We start from the raw sequence: 24,815 nt of genomic DNA, 5'->3' as shown, positions 1-24,815 counted from the left end.
TATATATATGACACATTATTTCAGTTACTCAGAAATAATGGCCAAAAATCAATTCTTTTGTCTTCACGTATGAAATTGTTAAGTTTGCTGTCATACAAACTTGTTGTAAATAAAACTTCAGTGTTTACATAGTAATTTATTGACGTGTTTATTATTTTTTGAAATTTAGAATCTAGAAACATTATTTTTATGTACATATTCAATACAGCAAAATAAGAAGATAAGCAATTTTTTCAATGGATCTCCCCATCCCTGTTTCGGTTTCTCTGCAGGACGAGCAAGAAGTCGGCTCAGTACCAACCTTACACTGTGGAGTTTCCTTGGAGGTGCACCAAGCGTTTCCACTCAACGTTTCTGATCCGCACAGCCCGAGCTTGGAACGACCTGCTGGCTTCCCAAGTCTCCTCAGGGTCAGAGTGAATAGGTAACTACTGAGTGTTACTTTCCATAAGAGGAATTGTTGATTAAAGGCAGACAAGAAAGCTTTAAAAAAATGTATGCTAAGAAAAGGAAGAGTCTAATTTCATAAAAACTAGAAACAATATGAGCTTCCCTTTATTTTCACCCTTCAACTTAAAATAGATAATCAAAAACACGTTCAGATATAAGAATATTCGGCAGTCGATTTTTAGTGATGACTTTCACAAATGTCCTCGATGCAATACTCGAAGTAATTGCAGTTAGATAGCATTTGTAGTTAGATCTATTTTTGGGGAAAGTTTAAGGCAAGCGATGTCGTGGACACTCTCCAACAAGACGGATAGATTTCATTAACACGTTCACGCTAGGACCGATTTTGATTTCGATTTTTGTCTGTCCAGACCTGCAGATGTGTTTTTATACCACTATGTTAACTACCTCGTAGAATCCCCAGTGTAAATGTGTACGAGGAACAAATGACAAAGTAAAGCCCAATGCTATATCTAATACATAAAATTCTCGTGTCACGGTGTTCGAACTTAAACTCCTCTGAAACGGCTTGACTGATTTTTACCAAATTTTATATTCGTATTCAGCAGGTCTGAGATTCGGCTACTATCTATTTTCCATATCCCTAAGTGAAAAGGGTTGTTCACCCTTAAATTTTTTTTTTTAATTTTTTGACGAATTTTTATTTATTTATCATACAGCATACAAAAATACATACAACCCTAAATTTTTACCCCTCTACGATAAACCGTTATTTTTTATTTGTTAATTAATTTTTTTTTTGCAAAACAACGTTTGCGGGATCAGCTAGTTTGATTATAAAATTGCCAAGAACGGTGATGACTTATCAGAACAACTATCGGAGTAAAGATATTTACGTAAAACAATTAAATGGTAGGGAAAAAGTAAATAGTACACTTAATATGAGGAATCTTCCTCGTGAATGCCTGATATATTTATACGAGATGGAGCACAAAAAATATGAATATATCACAATTTAGACAAGATATTGATCACCTTTTGGTCAAAAAACAAATATACTGACACATACCCCGTGTATATGAAAGTGTATTTGTTGGTCTGAAATAAAGTCCTGTAGACGCTGCAAGGAAGCACCAGAATTTGTCCAAGAAACAGAGCAGAGATTATGCCATTATCAAAAACTACAAGAGTTAAGACGTGTTGTGGGTATGTCTAGGGTGAGCCAGCATTTAGTTTGAAATGTTTTAAAAAAATTCATAAAATAATAATTAATTGTCGAACACATACCACCGGTGGCTGGCTCCGGTGTAAACGTGTTAAAAATGACCACTAAAATTCATTAAATAGATGCTCTCACTCCGCCAAACACCGAGCTAAGGGGCATGACCGCGACCACTGTCAAGAATATGCGACGGAGAAAATGTACTTCTATTGACTCTATTCTAGTTTTCTTGCTGTCTTGATATGTATATATTGTTAAATAAATAAGTAAGAATTTACCAAGATATCATTTGATACATTTTTAAATTTATTTCATAATCGTTCAAAGACATTATATAACCTGAAGGAGTTACATTATAATTATTAAAGGAGTTACATTACGCAGATTAGTGAAAGGCATTTAACATACTTAAGTTGTAATATACGTGTTCCAGTTTTAAGAAGATCACATCGATTGGAAGCGGCGTCCAGTGTCTTCCGTCGATCTTAACAAGGCCGTCTGTCCATCTTACGGTTAAACGTCCTTGGGTCGAACGATCTCCACTGCGGAATCTTTATGCTGCAGCGTCCATCAATACTGCGAAGTATTGTCTACCCTGGCACACTTGTTTTTTTTTTAATATGAGGCCTCTCTTTCCACCCCTATTTTGTTCGGAACAGGGTTTTTTATTTCTTAACAATTTTTTCACATGAATTTTTTATTTTCGTCCTCATCTTCCATAGTTCACAATGTCTTTTATTCTTCCTTTCTATCATTCCATAATTCCATCTTCCTTTCTCAATCATTCCATTCCTTTCATCCATCCTCAAACACTTCAGTTGTATTTTCTATTGCAGTATCACAGCTTTATTTATTTTATTTATTTTTCTCATGTACACCAATTTTACATTATTTATTTTAATTTCAATAAATCTATCTTAATAAGATTAAATATATAATAAGACTTACAATATTTTATGTTCAACTATGTTTTATTCCTATTAATTACGTATTGTGCAACTTTCCTAAAGAACTTGAGGACTTGGCACACTCGTCATGGATGGACGTTCTACGCTTCGAGAATACACAATTGTAAAGTTTCAGCGCAACTAAACTTTGTGACCGTTTTTAATAAGGGCGCATACAACCCACCGAGCATTGGTCCGCAGCGACAATGCTCAAAAGTCAAATAGATTCCCTCTAACTACCTGTCCCGCTGCGGAGCCCTATCGGGGGCATTCATTACGGCGCTCGTGTAAAATCCATTGTTAATAAAATTAGTTTTGCGAGTTCATTAAATGTTTGTGTATGAAGCCGCGCGGGTACAGTTCTATTGGTATTATGTTTGTGTATGTCATAGTTCGAACCGCAAAACCTTTATTGTTAACATTTCGGCGACCGCGACGGTTATAAATGGAGAATACACGGTCTCTTATATAAGTCAACAATATTTAACATACATGTTATATATATATATATATATATATATATATATATATATATATATTATAAATAGACAGCTTCCGAGATGGTCATTTGATTGTAGTTTAAGATATTTTATTTTATTCTAAAACTAAACGGGCTTTTCGGAACCGATATTGGCGGGAATATATCAGGAGTTGCCAATCCCCGATCACCTTCGTTACCAGTTTCCTGGTATAAGTTCGTTACTATAGTTACATAATAACGTATTCCGAACTGATAGTTGTATTAGTCAGACAAAAACAACGGACTAATATAAGGTCCAGCCTTCTCGGGCGCACTTGTCTACGAATGCTAAATATGTATTTAATGATGGCTCAAGTTAAGATTCCAAATCTTGGGTTCTAACGCCATCATCGCCCGCCTGGATTTAAAAGCTATAACGGGCTGAGCCAAGGTTCCCGAGGGAAACTTCGAGCTAAGTTGTGAAAAGGTTAATAGGGCAGAGCTTGTGCGTTTTTTGTTTTATTTGGACCTACACTGCATGAATAAGGTAGTGTAGATACTGATACAAAATAAAAGGATGCTTTTATAATGATTAGTAATATATCTGCCGGTTGCAAGTTTATTTTGTGCTAAATTTTCGGTTTTTTTAAGATGAGAGGTTATCGTTTGCTTTGCTATTTACAAGGTTAGGTGGTAGAACATAACCAAACAGAGAAGGCGATCAGATTGATTTAAGTTTAAGTTAGGAAGCTCGAAAGCTGTCCCGAGAGTCACCCGCCAGTCACCAGCTTTCATATAAATTATCAATTGATTTGAGGTTTGTTGAGCGCTCGCGTCGGGAGCTTCATGGAATGATCAGGTCAGGAAAATATATTAAAGTTATAATGCAGCTTAGGAATCAATTGGACCAACGACTTTATTAAGAAATATTGAGAAAGCTTTTTGGTTATCGTGTTTGGAACCCATTTAACTATAAGTTGAACGATGTCACTAAATGGCAATTACAATTTTAGTTTCTTTTAAATCAGGCTCTTCTGGCATTTGTACGTGACTCAAGTGATCACTGTATCTATATATATTAGAGGTTCCTAGACTTTAAAGCTTCCAGTTCCAGTGGAACTCCTGCTGCTTTGTTTCTACCATATTCCCCAAACTCGACCAAAAATGTGACGATTAGATCTAGATTAGATCGTATTTATATAGATGAAAAATCACACAAGAAGTACACACAACACAAGTAGTATTTCATCCCTTGGTAGTGTAAACACGAATTGTATGGTGACGATGACTTTGCAGGTTTCAACACGTTTTTTCATATGGACCCTCTCTTTGCGGGGCCTCTCGTTCCTCTATCTTAATCTATGGCAGGATCTTGCATTATGAAATATTTTTTCAGTATTTTATTCTTTTTTTTTCTTCTTCCACCCTTCACATATCACATTCTCTCTTCTGCTTCTTTCATCATATCTTTTACTCTATTACTTTTATTTCCATTCAGGCTTTACACGTTGTAATTTATATGGATTATGTAAGTTTTTAGAAGTAACAGTACCTAAACTTCTTAAAAAATTGTTCTGCCTATATTGAAAGGTGAAGTAGATTTTAATAAATTGGAATAAAAAATATTAGTTTTTGTGGACTCCTTTGGCTTGTGGTTTACGTATTGTGAAGTCTTATTTTTTGTCACGTCAAAGTACCCCTGTCGAGCCTTCCGTAGATCTCCGGTGGCCACCTTGACCACTTTAGGAACCATTGATCTAGATTATAAGTGAAATATAATATGAATAAGAAGCGCATCGGCGACTGGGAATGCGCGGGCGCAGGTGAACTGTGTCGTTCAAGCTGCCCATATAAGCCTCCGCGCAAATATATTACGCGTATTCACACTCTCGCCTTACATTGAGACGCAAGCTCCGTGCGTGGACCAGTTCATTTGAGTGACAGTTCGAAAATAGAATGCGGTCGTCAGTCTCTGTATGTTGTTTTTTATTTATACCAATTATATCATATTTTATCTGTGCTTATTGTTACGAAATAACAAATTCTTATGTAATTTTTGTATTTTTAATTGTATATTGGTGTTTTAAATTTTAATTAACTAAAGTAAAAAGGTAAAATTGAAGTGTAAGTCGAAATATAATCGATTCTTTAATATGTGTAAAATGATTCCTTTAAATATTGTATAAACAAATTCAAGAAACCCATAAGACATGCGCATCTAATCAGAGAGGTCACAAACTTGGAAAGTATATGACACTTTCCGCAGGGAACTCATAATGAATGACGAGAAGAACTCGAATATATTGGATCTTAGCTAGCTTAGCTAACTATAAACAAATTAAAACTTTAATTTATAACATAACTGCATGGTAATAAATAATAAAAAGGGCGCCTAATTTCGGAAAGTTTGTACAGTTTGGTGCTTCTATTTGTACTTTTTTGTCATAAATATGCGGGATAAAAAAATTACATTCAATTATTTAAAATTATATCTATAATATAAATTCTTTTGACATTTATGAACAAATGCGTGCAAATTTGATTTTTTCGTTGTTATAAAAAAAAACTGTAACGCAATATGATAATATAAAAACTTGATTTAGATAATATTTAAATATTGTGTACCTAATTGATTTAATATTATTAATTATGTAATTATTTTCCTAATGTTTCATTGGTACAGAAAAGATTATATTTTTCAGTTTTAATAACATAAATGCTTACGTGAGTTGCATTGCATCTTCCAGTATATTATGTATAAATTGATATAGTGTGTATTCTGGGATTGACTTAAAGAATTTATATCTAGTACATAAACTAATAATCATATTAATATTTACCGGCCTTGCATTCCAGTCTCCAGAAATTTAGTTCACATTTTGCAAGCCTCTCTAATGGATAAAGTTGTATTAACTGTATTGTTTACAGGTGTGTCTTCTGGTGCTGGCAGCAGTCCACGCCGAGCTGCACGACAGAGGGAGAGCTTCGGAACCTGAGAAGAGAGCGCTGGCAAAAGAGAGTCCGAGCTTGAACAAACGTGCTCCAGCTTTATCTACAGGTGAGCAGATCGATGGAGAGAATGATCACTATATTACTAATGACTCTATTACCAGAACTCAAGCCTTTGTAATATTTAAAATTAAAAGTAAAACTTAAACTTTAAGTCGAGTATAAGCTCCATGAACACTGTTATATATTATTTTATTTTACATTTGATTTAAAAAAAATATATTACGTTTATGTTATTTATATTATTATCGTTTATATTATTAAGAAATAATAGTCAATAGTAACTATGTAATATCTAATATATAAAATTCTCGTGACACGATGTGCTTGATTGAACTCCTCCGAAAGGGCTCGACCGATTGTCGTGAATCTTAGCGTGCATATCGGCCAGGGTAGAGAATTGGACATCTATATTTCATCCCCTAAATGTTAAGGGTGGTCTACCTTTAAATTTTTGTAGACAAAATTTTTTGTTTACTTTTTTATGATACAGCATGCAAAAATAAATACAACCCTAAATTTTCATCCCTCTACGATCAACCCTTATTTTTATTAGTTTTTTTTAATGTTTCCTAGAAATAACATATACGGCAAAACAACGTTTGCGTGATCAGTTAGTTAAAGTATGAAATTATTAAAAACAAAAATTAAAAATAATATTTTGACATAAAAAACTAAACGAACATTACTCTGAAATCTTTACGTCTCTATATTTTTCGTAATGAAGTTTTGTTCATTCATTCATATCGGTCGATAGAGGCCTATTGGCCTATAGGCCTCTCCCAAAGATTCCCGCAAGCGGTGTTGCGCTGCTCAACGCATTTCCGCGACCTTGACTATATCGTCTGTTCATCTAGTAGAGGCCCACCCTCGGCGCCTTCCGTCTAGTGATCACCACTCGAGAATCTCATCATCAATCAGCCTCAACGGACGTCGGTTTTCCACTATTAAAACTACTTTATATATGAACGGTTAACAAATGATTCTAATTATATGAACTCTTACAGTAAGCTCCTCGCTGAACGCCGGAGTCGAGTACGCAGACACGAAGCAGCTGCCGGCAGACAAATCACCGTCGCAGGTTAGTACCACCATTACTGACAGACAGTAGGTCTGTGTTGATCACCACTTCTATATTTGTGTTACCAAGCAGTTACACTACACTACGGAAGAAAAATTTTCTATACACAAGTTACTCTGCTCTTTAGAGAGAAGGCAGTGTTTAGTAGAACTTTTATCCAAAAAACTCTACTCAGTGTTAGAGGCTAATAACTAATCCTAACTGGTTTTCCTTGATTCTATGCTGTGATACGTCTCTGTGAGAAGACGAAGAGTATGAGATATTTCCATCCACTAAAATCTTCACAGTACTTATGTGGGGCAATGGATCTCTCATAAAATGCTGGTATGGGATCCAACTCCCCCAAACTTTTTTATATCTCTCCTGAAAATAGTTTTTTTTTTAATACATTACATATAGTTTATAATATTTATGATTATAGTTACATACATCAGTAATATTATAATTTATTTACTATAAATTATGGGTTGAGTTGTTATAACCCAATTTTTTATATTTTTGTCCTCCTTTGATGTCTGTTAATATATATAAGACCACTTCGATATCATGGTCTCTGACGGAAGATAAGGATTTTACCTAGTTAAGCCTTTTATTCTTCGAGCTTATTTTTGGAGGAAGCCTACGGCTTACAGTTGGCGTTTATCGGCTGATATGATGATGATATCTTGTAAGTACTCTGAAATAGTAGTACTTATATTATAAAACGCGTCAGTACAGACTGAAATATAATTTTTACACTTTACGCGGGTGGTTAGATCTCTGATACACTCTAAGTTTTTGACCTCCCGGGCGTAAATCGATATTGGTTTAAATTAAAATGTTTTTTTTTTCATAATTAAAGGTTGTGTTAGTCTTGAAATGCCTGGACGGTATCGTTGAGATTCTATGTCATCTTTTTCCAGCAAGCCTGTTCCTTTATGACCCTTATGCTAACGTGATCTTTTACAACCTATTTTACCCATAAACAGTAGTTATCTGCATGTTACGGAAATGTGGCAAAAAAACTTAACACAGGAAATTTATAAAGGCATATTTTTCAAACAATTTTAATGCCATATTTTCGCTGTATGGAAATTCACAGACGAAATGAACCATACAAAAGCAGTGGAGGTTATAAAAATTCTTCCACTTTTTAAGTCGGTTATTTTATGCGAGATTTACGTAAATTGGTGTACATTTCTAAACTGTCACAATTTGCGTGCGCGAGCTTTTGAATCTTTTCATCTCCGTATTTCCGGTGTCTGCATTTACCAGAGCTTACGGCCACAGAGCTTTTTAAATACGTAAACTGGTTTTACTGAATTTTGCTCACAAATCTTATTTTTACACATCAAGTGAGTAATAAAAGTTAAAATATAAACAACACATACTGCTACATTACCTCGCGATACACTATTACACAGTGTGGGGACTTTTTTATTCATTTATAACTTTAAAACGTTATTGGTTACTTAATGTTTTATATTTAAGTGATGTACAGTGAAAAGTGTTAAAATGTTTTTTCCCAAAGAAATTAACAGCTAACAGCGTTCAACTGTCAAATTTGACAGCCAATATTATATACAATATAATATAATTAAACATCACATTATATTTATTATATTATTGTCAAGTATAATTAGTAAAATTCGTAATGGCATACGGATTTGAGTCGTGGTCACTTACAACGGGTCTCATATGAAGGCTCGAGGTGACGCAGGGAGCAATGGAGACGGCTATGCTCGGTTCGCTGCGAGATCGAATTAGAAATGAGATCCGCAGACGAACCAACATCAGCGACGTAGCTCGACGAACTGATTGTCTGAAGTGGCAGTGAAAGGTTCTCGAGTGGCGACCACGAGCCGGTAGGCGTGGCGTGGGCAGGCCCCCACTAGCTGGACTGATGACAAAGGAACGGTCGTGGGAAATCGCTGGTGCGGGTAGCGCAGGACTGGTCGTTGTGGTGGTCCTTGTGGCTTATGTCTTGTACTAGGCGACCGTCGGCTGAAAAGAAGAAGTAAAATTCGTTAATAAGGTTTTTTACACACATTTTACTATTTTATCTCCTATCATATTTACTTTCATCATATAGTTAAAAATGTTATAACCAAATAAGAGCTTTAACAAGTTATTTCAGCATGTTATTGTTACGTTCAGTCTGGAATAAGAGGTGAAAACAGAAGTAGTACAAAGAAGTTGTTCTACCCTCTGAGAGTTGTTACAGACAGTTATTACGGTACAAACAATATGAACGTGTGGCTTGTTGTTAATCGAATCCTAAACAAACACGTCCGTTGCACAAATATCGCACTAGCTAACGCACCGTGTTTTTGTGTTTAGACAATCCCAGCGGAGTCTAGAAATTTGATACAATATAATAATATAATATACGTTTCAGTGTTTCATTATAATTATAAATTGTGCGAACAAACGAAGTTTAATGGATGGGATATATTAATTGGGTTATATACTAATAGTGGGTGTGTTCTATTTATATTAAATGGTATTTATTTCTTTTGAGAAATATACCTGAAATATTCTATAAGTTTGTGGCGTGTCCATCTTCGTTTCAGCCAAACACTCTATGCAAGGCAAAGGAGTCCCCCAAAGATATTTATGGGAAGATATACTATGATCACCACACTTGACAGGAGGGTTGGGTTCGCAATTTAGTATATACGCAGAAGATTCTGGAAATTTTTTTTAAAAGCAGTGGCAAACTGGCATAATGCATAGTGTGAATTATATAAGATTATATCTCAGAAATCGAATCAGTGGTCTACTATCAGCAAATCTCAGTGGTTTATCGCTGGGATACCACGGCTTCAGGGGATAGGTGTCAAGTTTATGACCTCTAATTTATGTCACGAAAGCAATACGAGAATCTTTTGCCTAAATTCTATTTTATATATAAATAATGAAAAATATAGGAAAATAAAATTTTATTGCATTTCCTTTATTCATTGCAAGTTATATTATCAATTGAAAAATTTTACTGTTAGTAATTGTCCGTATTATTCGAGATAATTAAAGTCAAATGTAATGCAAGTTTCAGTTGTTATATATTAAAGTAACATTTGAAAGTCTAAATAAATGTTTTCGTTAGAGCTCGGAATACAGGTCTCAGCTCGGCGAGGAGGAGAGCAATGACAGTTGAATTGTCCGCGCCGCGCGCCGCTGTTGGAACGAAGACCAATCCCGTATTCCGTTGCCCTTGATTAAAAACGTCCAACACAACAACATATATATATACATAGATGTACGCTGTAAGAAATCCAAAACGCGTTTTAAATTTTAAACATTCACGAATTCCATTGAAATGGTATGGTTACGTCAACGTTTTTTATTCTTCTTCCACTTTTTATTATTTATACCATAAGCAAAACTTTATAAGAGTCCAGTTTGATACAAATTAGAATTAAAATGAACAATAAGAAGTCTTCAAAATGAACCCATACATATGTTGTTTTTGTGATCACTTTCACAGATATCCTTAATATAGGGTACAGGTGTTCCATTAATGATAATTTGATAAGTTTTATTAATTAATATTTTATTATCCTATTTTTGAATCCTCGGCGTTAAAATACAAGACACCTCATGTATATAGGTTAGATTTTTTATTACAATAACAGCTTTAATGTTATTATTTATTTTATATTTGATTTTTTCTAATATATTAATAAAAGCTATGTAACAATTTCAATTCAAAATATTACTACAGTGAAGTGTTTATCGACTAAATTTCTGATAATTAAACATAAATAAAAGGTACAGAATATTCAATAATTGAATATAAAAATTTTGTTATCAATAATTAGTTTTAAATGTTCAACTTTTTAAAAAATGAAATCTACAAAAAAATTTAAATGAATTTCTGGAGAACTGCGAAGCCATTATCCGTCTCCCCGTTGTCATTTGAATGCAAGATGGCGGACTTTTTTAAGTTCTTTCTGCTTACGCGTTATATTCGTTACGGCAAAACTGAGGACGTTCCACTTTTGTGAATAATTCATTCACCGTCGCCATCGTCGAGGAAAGTTTCCAAGTGTACACCGCCGGCAAGACTTTTCGATTCAGACTTTTTATTTGAACGCAACTAAAGATTTTTTTGTTTTCTTTTATTCTATTGACGGACGAGTATGAATAGAACTACATGTTTTTGTAGCCTTTTCCCCGCGACCGAGGATCAGGCCTATCGTGTTAGTCTCCCTTTACATTTTTCTTCAGAATTTTCTTTATTCGGAAATTTTGATGGAGCCTTACACGGTTGTATTGCAATCTTTTGTAACTGCGTGTACAGTCTTGTATAATCGTTCTTTAGCCCTTTTACCTTCTACATTGCCGACAACTATCAAAGAAAGAAAAAAAAAAGAATTGAACACACACACACACACACACACACACACACACACATATATATATATATATATATATATATAACTATTTTCATTGCTGTTGAGTGTGGTCACAAGGTGCGACTATCCAAGCGATCTAAGAGATCGACGATCTCCGGTGAAAAATGTATGTTGAAGTCCCTGGATGCCCTAAGATTAAGATAGCGATGCTCAATTTGATGAATTGTGTTCTGGAATGTTCCCATTACGTACTCAAGTGATCGCTACGAATGATGGAAAGTGGATAATAAATTATTTAAGTTCTAGGTTTGATTCTCGATTGAACAATGTTGCAAGGTCCAAGGTTTACGGGTGTCTGTAACATTCCCACAAAACATTGCCGACTGCGACGCACAATTGCGAGTATATTAGCTTTAGTATGTTTGGTATTGTCCCACGAAGTACCCACGGACCTTGGGGTATTTCCCACGAGTCAAGAGTCAGAAATTACAAGTTTTTTTATTATCTTCATCATTGTTGGGAGAATGATTAGGTAAACTGATCCTTTTTTATTTGCTCTAAATTATTCAATGTCTGTTTCACACAAAAGCAAAGGCAACTTTTGGGAGAGTACTTCAAACATATAACTACAAAGTTACTGCTGGTACTTTAAGTTATACTACTTTTTGCGCAAGTGGGGATTCCAAGTATTTCATTCTGTCCATAGTTTTCTTTATTCTTATTTTTGTATTAGTAGTGCTTTTGTATAAGTTATTAGTAAAAATATTAATTCAAAAATGCATTACCCAATCTATAAGCGTGGATAGGAAGATCATTTAAAATAACTTAGCTTAGTATGAGGCCTTCTTTTGGAGCTTCGGTCCACTCTTGGCCAGTTCTTAGATTTTTACTGTGGTGGTTGAAAGCTGTTTTGTGCGTATAGTGGAAAAGCGGCAGCACGCTACGAGTTCATCAGTATTGATACATTGATTCTACGAGTAGTCCATGCAATTCGTAACATTCGTGTCTAGCCCAAGACAAAGGTATTTGAGTTTTTCCGTTACATAATCAGGAAAAATGATGACAGCCTTTGATCAATGGAAAGAGATGAATGGTAACTACGACACCACAGCCCTTAGCGCTGATCAGGTTTAAGGTCCAGCAAGATGATGAAATATAGCGTCACGAACATTTCAAAAATGTTAAAAAAGTCACAAGTGTCCTCAAGTTGTACGAGGAGGGGAGGAAGCCGAGCTCTTAATTTGCTGGGGCGGACTCTCCATGGAGTGATAAGCAAAGTTACATCACCGGCTTGGGTGGTTACTAAAACGCGTTAAACATTTCAATAAAAAAGTAAGCGAATATGCCGACCCTAGAGTTCATCTTTAACATTTCATCCGTAGGACTTTCACAGCTGGACAAAGGTTTCCGCCGTATGTCCAGAAGGATCAGTTAGTTGTGACTTATATCTTCGATTTTATCATTTGCAATTATCAGGACGTTTCTCTTAACAACATAATTTCCTTAAGTTTATTTGAAGTTGATGGATATATACTGGTATGGATAATTTATAAATACATTCCAGGTCAGAGGTTTTTAGCACAGCTGTTGATATCGTTTCGACTTTAGTTACAGTAGATATCGATGTAATGAGGTTAATAAGAAATTTCCTTTTATGTATTGGAGTATTGAAAATAGACGCGAGTATTTTGCGTGCAGAACCCGTCGCTACGTTATATTATATTATGTATTTGTAAAAAGAATAGTAATATAAAATAAAATGTGTTATAGAATAGAGTAAATTGTCATACTTTGTTACGGTAGAATCGTTGCCGGGATTTTATTCATCATTTTTGCATTCTGTACTGGCGCATTCCAAAGTGGTAGAAGCATAAGTGTTAGTTTATATCCTGGTCAGTCTATAAACGCCTACTATAAGACATAGTCTTCCGTCAACAATATATAGGGGGGATATATATATAACACATATAACCAGCACGCTTATTATGACACGCAGAGGGCGCTGCTGCGCATGCTCAGGAAACTTGTTAGTGAGCAGTAACAATCCTATGATATTAAAGCGCAGAGTGTGAATTATATAATCGTATAATCGAACCGGCGATTTACGGTTACAAGTCACAGTATTCTGTCGCTGAGCTATCACAACTCAATTGATCGACAAATAAAGAATCATGTTAACACTGTACGAATCAAAACATATGTATTTTTTACTTATCAATTTCCATTTTTGAGTATTTATGTTGGTCGCCTAGGTCATCAGAAATATGTCAAAAGAGTACAGATTGGTAAATACTAGCACTGAAATTGAGATGCTTTATAATTATATTTTTCAAATTATCAAATTACATGAAATCCAAATGCACTTTCGGACGAGAACAGCCTTCTATTAACTCGGTCATTATATTTATATCACTTACAGATGTTCATAATTAGTTCGAGAAATTGCTTCTCAATTTATATAATGTGAATTCTTTTACACTAACAATTATTTTTACAATTTTTGGGATGCTTTATACTTTATACAGCATGACAAATTTTTAAAGCCGTGAATGTAAAGCTCATTTATCAACAACTTTTACACATATTTGAAATCATCTTATCCCAAGTTATCATTTTGAAATATTTATTAATTTTATGTTATATTAATTAATTTTTACAACGCGAACAGCCAAAAAAACAACCTACCGCCATCACTGTTTTCAGCCCATTATAACTTAGGAGTCTTTAAGACAAGAATGAATAGGTTTCTTCTAGCCAAGCGTGTATCTACTTAGTCTTGCCATAAATATTGTTATAAAGAAAAGCACGATTTTTTTTTTATACGTAACATTTATTCCTTTCATAGTGAGTTAGTTTAATACATCAATATATAACTATTAAAAATATACAATGTTTATTCGAAGTGGTCTCCATTGGCTGCAATACAGTCTTTTAAACGTTGAGGCCAGTTATCAATAGCAGCACGAACTCTTTCTAGAGGAAAATTCTTCACTGCCAACCGAATGGATCGTTTTAGGGACTCCAAATTATCATGGCGTTTAGAGCAAGCCTTACTCTCTAAAACTGACCATAAATCATAATCCAATGGATTAAGGTCAGGACTTGACGACGGCCAGTTTTCAGTGCTGATAAAGTCCGGAACGTTAGTTTTCAACCAAGATTGGGTGGATCGAGCTCTATGACCCGGTGCCGAGTCTTGTTGAAAGCACCATTCTTTGTTATTGAACATGGTGTTAGTTAAAGGCTTAACTACCGTCTCAAGAATGGTATTTTGATAAACTTGTGCCGACGTTTTAATACCTTTTTCACAAAAATATGGCTCAGTCACCCCTTCATAGCTAACACCCCACCAAACCATCACTGAAGTGGGATAATGCCCACGTTGTACTCTGTTTACTAATTGCGAAGCTTCTTTAGAGCTTCCAGCATAAATACGGTCATTTTGTTTATTAAAATACTGCTCAATTGTAAAAATTTTCTCATCCGTAAACAAAATTTTTTTGTGACCTCCCTTTGCGTACCGCTTAAGTAGTTGTTTGGATTTTACCACCCTATTCTTCTTTAAATTATCAGTTAAGAAGTGACCAGTACGTCTCTTATAGGCTGCAAGTCCTAAGTCATCTTTTAATATACGCGACATGGTTCTAGGAGCTATCTTCATCTCCCGAGATAAAATCTTTTGCTTACGGACAGGATTTCTTCGAATTCTTTCCCTAACTGCTTTAATCACCTTTTTCACACGAACGGTACGTGGACGGCCAGATCTTTTTCTGTCACAAACAGAGGAGGTATCATTGTACCTATCAATAGCCCGGTAAACAAACATTTGACTAATACCAAGCGGGTGGAGGGTTTTAAAAATTGCACTTTTCTCCATACCTACTTTATGTAAGGCAATCACAGCGATTCGGTTCTCTTTATCACCCCACTCCATTTTAATATAACAAAATATTTAACAATATAATGGCGCGAAAATAAGAAAACACATCAAGCAATCATATAAAAATGACAGATTCCAAATTCAAACGTAATATTTTCTTTTTTTGAATAGTAACAGTATTTATGGCCAGACTAAGTAGAACCGTGAGACAGAGATCAAATGATTCGTCTATAAAAGATAAAAAATGTGGTAACACGTTTTGGAAATGCTTTGTCATACTATCTTACCATTACGTTGTTTATTTTTAATACCATTGATTTTTGTATAGAGTGGGTAATACAATCTATTATCTCCTATTTTAGAGTTACCAAAACCTAAAATAGTTGACATAGTTGAGTATAAGTTGTTTTAAAGTTCACCTGCTAATTTGACACATACCAGTACGTTTGCAACATGTCTGCATCAATTAAAACGAGATGAAAAAAGTTGACCGAAACGGCCTGCGGCGCGCGTACCCGTCCGTGCTTCAGTTCTTGCGTAATTACAGTTAAATAACTTAAATATTATCAGGTCGTTGACCCCGGCGGGTTGCGCAAGGTATCCGCTCGCGAATGACTTACATTTGTTAGTGCTCTTATAATTGCTTACTTTCATTAAGTCGTGACGTCACAACTTCCAAATGATGGAATGCCTTCTTTTCTAGGTAACGTTGTTACGTCCGTACATTATACAGAAAGGCTTTCATCTAATAAGGAAAGAGCCCGTTTACCGAGCATTTACCTTGGCCATGTTAGGCATCTATTTGCTACACCTTGCATTGAATCCCTCACAACTAATGATCATAACCGTTTTAGAAAATTTCATGCGGATTGTCTTTACCATCTATGCCAATCTTTGATAGTGTGTTTAACTTCCGATGCTGTTGTACCTAACGTATTTCGGGCCTAATCGGACCAGTGCAAGGGACTACGGACTCTAGGTCACATCTATCCACATTTCTGGTTTAAAATTTTTTCCAAGCTATGACCGCTTTTCTTTGCAATGTTCTTTGTGCATGTAGTGGAAAGGCGAGTAGATCCTCCGAGTTTTATCATTGAGCATTGGTTCTACAAGCAATCCTTGGAATTAACAACATTCATCTCTAGCACCTTATTAAAAGAATCTTTGCTAATCAAAGGTTTCATTAGTGTTAAAAAACTTTCCGTCTATTTAATGTTATTTCAGTCTGTCATGCAAGTAATTCTCGATAAAAGGTAAAGTACTGCGGGAATCTCTATTCGTGGTCACAGGTCGTGGATGTTACTTACATGTTTCGATTTATTGATACTAAATCATATCAATATCCTGTTGTCCATTTCACTGTTTGTAAGCTGTGGTCTCGAAGCGATAAATTCAACATCATCATAATCAACATTATCGTCATCTTCGCTATCATTGTCATCATCATCATGTCCCTCATCATCTTGACCTTTAGTAATATTTATAATATTATCATTATACTAACCGATGGGTAATATTGGATAAAGATTTTACGTATGAGTAAATCCTGTAACTCTCTTTGTTCAGCAACTTACGTGTACGTTTCACTAATTACAAGGTCTGCTTTTACGTTTCCTTTTCCTAGTAACTTCTCTACCTTTGCCAGTACTCGCCTTTTTGTAGTATCTTCTCTCTTTTTTCTAGTAATTACTCTAACTTTTCTAACACCTAATCTCCCTTTTGTAGTACATAATCGTACTTACGTTACTTTAATAAGTAAGTTATGACCTTGAATGACTTTCCTTGACCGTCATCTATCTTCGGTAAGAAAGTCGTCTAAGTTTCTGACGTTTCTCGACAGAGAGAATACCCCACGCCGAATCCGCAGTTTGCCAAGTTCTCAGACCTTCTGGCAGGCCAAGCGCCCTCCTACCAGGCCGCGATAGCCAGCCAACTCTTCGCGCCCATATCAGTGTATCAACCACGAGTGAGTCTATGAAACATAAAAGAAGTTTATTAATTAAATTATTTACATTTAAACGCTGATCGACAGGCCAAAAATATGTTTATTATTGCCAAGAAAAACTAGGGTACCGTTATTAGTATTTATCTTGCAGCTTGTATTCCTAATAAGGGATAGACTGCATGAGTTTCTTCACAGATAAGTATGCAGACAAACTGATTACTAATTAAAAAAAAAATAATAAGTAATTTCGCTACTGCGAAATGAAATGTTCCAACTACTGTAATGACCTTAAGGTAAAAAAATCACATTAAACTTGACTAAGATTAGATTAGATCTCATATTAGTAAGCTAGGATGGTAAGAGAACGTGTTCGTCTTTAATCGAAGGGCATGGGTGGATCCTGCAGGATTTCCTCTGGTTAAATTCATTGTTAAAACGTAAAATATTAAATAAAACACATTTTTACAGACTGGAACACCGACGACTTATGAAGTGTCGGCACCAGTGCCGTCGCAACTGGCGTATAGCGAGCATTACCAACAACCAAACGCTGTACAATACACACCGCAAGTCTACACGCCCCAGGTGTCCAGTCAAACAGGTCTCCAGCAGCAAGTCTTCGCTGCGCCTCAAATATACAACCAGCCGCAGTACCAACAAATACCTCAAGCCAATTACCAACAACCGACAGCTTATAATCAAATCCCTATCCAGTACTCTCAGCAGCAGTTCAAGCAGCTGGACAGTCAGCAAGCTCTTCAATCGGTCCAGTATCAGCAAACGCCCAAAGCTTATTCAGATGATCAACAGAATCTAGTTCCTCTCCAATATAACCTGGCCCCTCAAACGTACTATTCCGAGGGTCAACAGCTACAACAACAAGCATACGTCCATAACCAACAACCCCAAAACTTCCAGTATGTACAACCAGGAGTTACGTACTCAAGACAAGAGGAGGTGCAGCAGAATATCTATAGCCAACCGGAGCTGAAGAGCTACGTGAAGCCTCAGCCACTGCCGCAGGTATTATATTAGTAATAATATATTTCCATCGCAAAGAGTTCATCGAATACAATTTTTTACTTCATGTTGGTAAAAGGTTAACATTTAAAAACTCTGTTGTACCTTTACCACGTGTCCTATGTGTTCATCTCTGATGGCTTGTTTGCTATTAGTGGGTCGCTTTTATAAGATTTTTTTTCAGTTTGGTATCAAGAGCGTAAATTTTAGTATGATCCGATTTGTGAATGTATCTTAGTTTTCAAATTCTTTTTGCTAGATGAAGACCGTCATTTGGCTGTTGAAATTTAATAAATAATCGATCGAATTTATATATAATCGAAAATTAACCGGTAGAGTATATCGGGGGCCTTAAATTGGGTTGTTATTTTAGATGTTTTGCCGCTAAGTTCTTAGGTCTGAGAATCCTTAAGTGGGCTGCTCGACTCGAGTTGTCACTCGACTCGTGTTTATCATACCGATATGTAAGTGTCCTAGATAGTGGACCGTTAGATTGGTGGCTATAATCATGTTTTATATTATGTTTGTTTATTATTATGTATGAACAAGTATTAATGTGACTTGCAGAACGCCCCAACGCAGCCACAGGGACCAGTGAGCTTCGCCAGTTTCTCCCAGAACCAGGCCCCTCAGTCTATTATACACCACCCGTACCACCAGAGCCTGCAACAGGTTCAGCAGTACTCTGGACAGGCAGCACCCGTTCTTCCTCGAGTAAACGCACACGAGAGGCAATTGGCATACTTCAGACAGGGTCCGCAGTTTCAAATTGTACCTCAAGCGCAATTAGCCCAGCAGTCACAAATCTACCAGCAGCCACAGACCTATCAACAGCCACAAGCATACCATCAAGCTCAGCCCCAAATCCAATATTCCGCCCAGCCGAACCCAGGGTACCAGGCTCAAGCAGCAGCGCCTGTCTTCCCCGCCGTACAGTACTTCGGAAAATACGCGCAATCTATTTTCAACAAGAAACAACAATGATACAAAGTTTTAAGTTAAAAACACTGTAGCCAAAAATACTGGTGGTAATCACTCTGTACTGATATGTAAATAGTATATAGATATACTCGTTTAAGAAAATTGTAAATTATACTTATAAATATATGAAGGTGTTTTAATTTGGTTAAATAGAAAGTCGACTCTAAAAATTTCTTGGTTGCGTGCTGTGGGCAGGGCAGTCATGGTCTTGCTATTTCTCTCATGAAGCTTACACTTGATCCGTTTATCGCAAAGCTAGGATGACTGGACTTTGGATCGTTTTCTCTACCCTAGACAACAAGCCTCTCCATAGCATCGTCTCTGTCGCATAACGTATCCAATGTTATAAAATTTGACATCTAACGATTGCCGAAAGGTATTACAAGTAAAACGTATATCCTTGATATGTTTCTCTTCTATCTCTCCCACGTTTTGCAAAGTACAGAAAAAATTAAAGATATTGCAATAACGTCAAATATTATCCGCATTAGCAATCAATCACTGCCCGTCAACTACTAGACATAATATTATGATTAAAATGTAAGGTAAATTTATTTACAATGTAAAATCTTTATTTATTCTTCCAAATCAATTTCTTTTCCTTCAAAGTAATCCCCGTCTAATAAAATGCAACAGTTGGAATGGTCTTTTTCCGGTAAAGCCTTCAAGACCTTCTTGGATTCGATTTTTATTTCCTCAATCGTGTCGCCTGCATTGGCCTTTTGAATTGCTATATAGCCAGAAGTAGCTTGGATTCAAATCAGGTGAATACGGTGGTTGCGGAACGATATCAGTCGAGTTTTTGACGCATATTTTCCAAAAATTAAGAGATTTTGGCATCAATTGAGACTTGACGCATTTCAGACAAAAAACATTTTTTAAAATGTTTAGAGCTGAGCCAAATGTTATAGACAGTTCTACCAACATAGGAAAAAAAATTACTTACCTTCCCAATGCCCAGGAGTTTTATATGACAATTACAATTACTCTTTGATCACATTAGTATTTTATTTTAAATTATATGTAGCTAAAATTCAAATTACATAGGTTCATCGGAGGAATGATGTCGGACAATTTGATAGTAAAAGTAAAACAGTTGTACAGCGGGTTTCTCGACAAAGGTAAAGACTACTTTCATTGCCTTTTTAAAAAGCAGTGATATTAGCTAATCCATTATCTAAGTGATCCATTCTATGCTTATTAGTAACGCGCACACGGTTTTGCAACATCGCGTCATACGTAGTGTTTGGTAACAGCTGTGAAAGCTTTAAGATATTTTATTTATTAATTTTTATTTATTATTCTTTATTGTACACGATAAGATGCATAATATACAGAAAAGTACAATGGGCGGTCTTATCACACAAGGCAATCTCTTACAGACAACCATAGTAAGGAAAAGATAAAAGTACTTATAAAGGGTACAAAAAAATACATATTCACAAACAAATGAACATAAATATACATAAACATACATAGACATACATACTTAAATATACATACATACGTATATAACATATATACTTATAATAAAAAAGGTTTAATACATATTCTAAATATAATAAAATAATAAAAAAAAACATCTAACTGACTTCGATCAGTATTGGTTCGATCGCACTTGCCTCAGAAAGAAGCAAGAAGAAAAAGAAATGAACTGACAGGAATGAAAATAGTGAGTGTTTAGCACGTTCGCTGTCAAATTATGTACGGAACACTATTTAAAAGTAATGGTTTCAAAAATATTAAATAACATAATGATAATATAGTAACAAATAGCGTATTCTTAATTCGAATTGCTTTATATATATAAATTATTTATTGTTTACTATAAACAGACTTTGTTTTGGCAGAAGTCATTGACTTGTTGTATTCCAATAGCAAATACATATTAATGTTCATAGTGTATTTACAAGGCAAAATAAAAAAAAACCTATACCAAAGTTTCACTTGCAAAAGGAAGTAAACGGAATTGGATTTTTTAATAAAACGCCACAAAACATAATTGGACTACCATTTACAAAATCCAAAATGTCATATTAAAAATATTAACAAAAAAGCTAATTATTTAATAAAAGAATATTTAAATGACAGGAATCTTTAGCAGTGATGTCGCTTGATTATTTTGATTTCTTTTAGTCTATATTTGATAAAGTGTATATGTGTTAATCTGTATTGTGTAGTTTTTTCTTGCTACTTCTCCACAACTATAACACCTAGTAGAATAGTGACAAAGATAAATAGTTTAAAAAAAATAAGTTGACGATCAATAAGAATTCTGATAAAAGTTCCTAATGTTGATTAAATACATTTTATTTTTATATAACATACTTCAGAGTGATGACTGAATAAATATATAAATCATTTGTCACCAAATGAGGTACACATTCAACACTTTAAAGCTTTTGCTGTCAATCTTCAATCACCATGTTTAAAGCTGTAATGCTAATGAGCTATGTGAAATCACTTAATCTGTTATCTAAGTGATCCACTCTACGCTAATTAGTGCGATGTACACGGCTATTTAACATCAAGTTATATTTATAACCATTTAATCTTTCCAACTTAAGATAAGGCAAGTTATTTCGTTAACTTGGATGCCTTTCAATAAAAATTAGTTTATTTATACATAACTTCTTGCGGCACGAAGTCGCTATATAAATTTTTAAATAAAGGCAGTTTAACAAGTGAAATATATGTAGCAAAAGTAGAATGTGGTGTAGGTTATATTTCTGCGCAGCTACCTTTTAAACTGCATTTATTTATTTATTTACACTTTATTGTACACCAAAAACAGTATATAAAATAAAAAAGGAAATGTAACAAAAGAAAACAAGTAAAATAGAAACAATTTGCTCGATGCAGTGCAGGATCGGTCATATATGTCTTGCAGGAATCCCGTATTGACTTGTTTTCTCCTCAGAGGCAAGGGTATCTTGAATATAAAGAATGTTTTTACTAAAAGAAAAGGGTGAACTTAATAAAAACACATTTTTAAAGATTTTTGCCATTGGTTTTTATTTTAAATGTATATTATAACAGTAAGAAATAGTAAAACATCTAAAAGTAGATAAGATGACATTATTTAAATGCGTCGGCATGCGTTTGAGAATAAAAAACACACACACAAATACAAATAAACGCTTGAAATAGCGTAACAATTGTTTTGTAGCAAAGTGCAGTTTCCGATTCCGTCAATAGATGTCGCTACGTATATTCATAGCAATGAAAACTGAAAACATTAGAGAGAGTTGTTAAATTTAATTGATAAAGATTACTTAACATATATATTTCATAAATATATATATTTGAATGTTTTCCGCAAAGGAAAGTTTAATTTTAAAGTAAAAATTTTTCTTTCATTTTTCATCTATATTTTTCATATATAATTTGATATAGTGCTGCCCCAATGAAATTTTGAATTTCATAAAAGTAATTCCAATTATATGGATACATGTTTAGTTCATATAGTCTTATCAATACTTAGAACCCCTATTACCCTTGTGAATTCCACCGGTGTCCGGTCAAGTGGCAACATACTAACACCGACATAGAGTAGCGTAGAGAATAAGATATTACACAAACTCTCGCTCCCCACACGGCCACGCCCCATGCTCGATTTATGGGACAACTTGCACGAACTATATCTGAAATGAATTCGGCCATTTATAACTTTCGCAGCAAACAGTATAAAGTTGCTGACAAAAAATTCTTTGTTATATCACAGATAAAATATCCATATATAAATATGTTTTAGTTGTATCGTTGATGGGCGTATTTATAAAAGAAATCTGTTTAATATATGGCCTCTCACTCCGAGCTTCGTTGTTAAGCTCGTAGTCGCTCAATGAGTCACGGAGAGACCTAGACCTATGTTCAGGAGTTTTCCACAAGAAATAAGGAGATATGTAGATAAAGACAAGCAGCAATGTGCACGCCACATAATACAAACAACAGATGGCTGTTATGGTCTTAAGTTTCTAAAGTGAAAACCGGGATTCAGATGGCACAGTATGACAGATGACTTTGTGAAGGTAGTTGAAAGACGACACTCCATACCAGTCCTATTGGTGATCTATCATGATCTATCAATTCTTTTCATAAATAATAGAGAACCTCTCTTTTCCTAATTGTTCTCTTTTCGTAAAATACTTATAAATTTGTTACGTTCTTTTCTGTGCGTCAGTACGCATTATGATTATATTATGATCAGTATCATATTAATTAGTCAACTTTAATAGTCTGTGGAACTTGGCGAGGTCGTGAATGGGGTTTCATTTCGTCTCCGTCTTATTATAACACTGGTCATTTGAAAAGTTATAAATGTCACAATAACATCATGTTCCAATTTTAAAATTTGTAGTATGTGTTTTATTGAAATTTGACGTTTAAATTATTTTAGTCAGTTTGATTTGAATTAAAAATGATGGCTGTACAAAGGAAGATTAAATTTGTGAGGGCGGAGCGAAAAATAATTCGCGATACCGCGCTGCGTGTGCGGGCGATAGCGCCTGTCGTAAAAGAATAGCAAACAAACACTGTCGCGCCGGATTGCCTGCAAATTATACGGGCGCTAGTTTATTTGTACAAAAACTTTTTGAATGAACACTACGTTTTTGTTATATAATTTTTAACTCATGGCGGTTATTTCTACTTTTTTTATTTCATCTCTGTGGATACAATTGGGGTATATTTATGTTCTCACAAACCAAAATTCATCATGTACAAATATTTATTTATTTTTGTACAAAAATGCGCTAGAAACAAATTAATTGAAATGGTACAAATAAACATTATATACGACATTATAAAAGAAATCAAAAAGTCATTTACAAACGGGCTAGCGCCGCATAAGACTTCAGACAGACAGACGACGACGACAGTTAAGGTCTTGGGATAAAGTAAAATATCGATCGCATCCAACAGGTCTTATTGAAAATCTATGGAGGTAGTCCAATGATCAGTAGATGTTCTAAAGCTGAAATGAACGAAATCATTTCATGGTTGCGCCTTTCTTTTCCAATAAACGTAATATTCAATTATTATTCATGCTATGTCTGCTATATCTGCTAAAACTCTTGCCTGCTAATTTTATTGTAGGCGTGTTTTTAAGAAGCAACAAGAGTAATGAACGTTTCAAACTAAGCTTGTAGAAGGAATAAACTTTTCGTCTCTTTGTAACCGAGTCTCTAACTTTTACTCAAATTAAATTGGCTCGGAGTAACTGACTTGTGCCGGTCGCAAGTATATTGCATTGTAGGTCATAAAGTGACTTATACACGCTCAAAGCGGTAAGTGTGAAAGTTACCTAACTTATGCAACTTTAATAAGTTTATATTATGTATATAACTTAACATGATGTGTGCTCACATTGTATCACTAAACTACAAAACAGTAGTGATATACTGACAACCTAAATATAGAGATTAAATATTGTAATTTTCGATGCAGAAATTTATGACTTATAAAAGGTTAGGTTAGGTTAGACCGATTTTAACGGGACTTATACTGGGAGGTAGCAGATG

At 34.8% G+C, this 24,815-nt stretch overlaps 1 protein-coding gene across 1 annotated transcript; it reads left to right on the top strand.

Annotated features, from left to right (window-relative positions):
- Positions 1-236: 236 nt before the first annotated feature.
- On the top strand, positions 237-19,296 carry LOC137932516 (putative mediator of RNA polymerase II transcription subunit 12). Its single transcript, XM_068776168.1, has 6 exons — positions 237-410; positions 5,969-6,098; positions 7,057-7,130; positions 17,188-17,313; positions 17,761-18,315; positions 18,880-19,296. Exons 1-6 carry the CDS (start codon positions 237-239, stop codon positions 19,294-19,296), a joined length of 1,476 nt encoding a protein of 491 aa, XP_068632269.1.
- The last annotated feature ends 5,519 nt before the right edge of the window (positions 19,297-24,815 follow it).

Source organism: Battus philenor, unplaced genomic scaffold, assembly GCF_028537555.1.
Source record: "Battus philenor isolate CCGP_79_NKW_IND1 unplaced genomic scaffold, ilBatPhil1.0.hap1 SCAF_11, whole genome shotgun sequence".
Lineage (NCBI taxonomy): Eukaryota > Metazoa > Arthropoda > Insecta > Lepidoptera > Papilionidae > Battus > Battus philenor.
The sequence above is the reverse complement of the archived record's forward strand: the minus strand, read 5'-3'. Positions and strand labels throughout refer to the sequence as shown.

Bases quoted from the DNA above. Each gene is read 5' to 3' on its own strand.
- LOC137932516 (XM_068776168.1), top strand. From the start codon at position 237: ATGGATCTCCCCATCCCTGTTTCGGTTTCTCTGCAGGACGAGCAAGAA. The intron at 6,099-7,056 runs GTGAGCAGATCG...GAACTCTTACAG, and splicing joins TGCTCCAGCTTTATCTACAG to TAAGCTCCTCGCTGAACGCC. The intron at 18,316-18,879 runs GTATTATATTAG...TGTGACTTGCAG, and splicing joins AGCCTCAGCCACTGCCGCAG to AACGCCCCAACGCAGCCACA.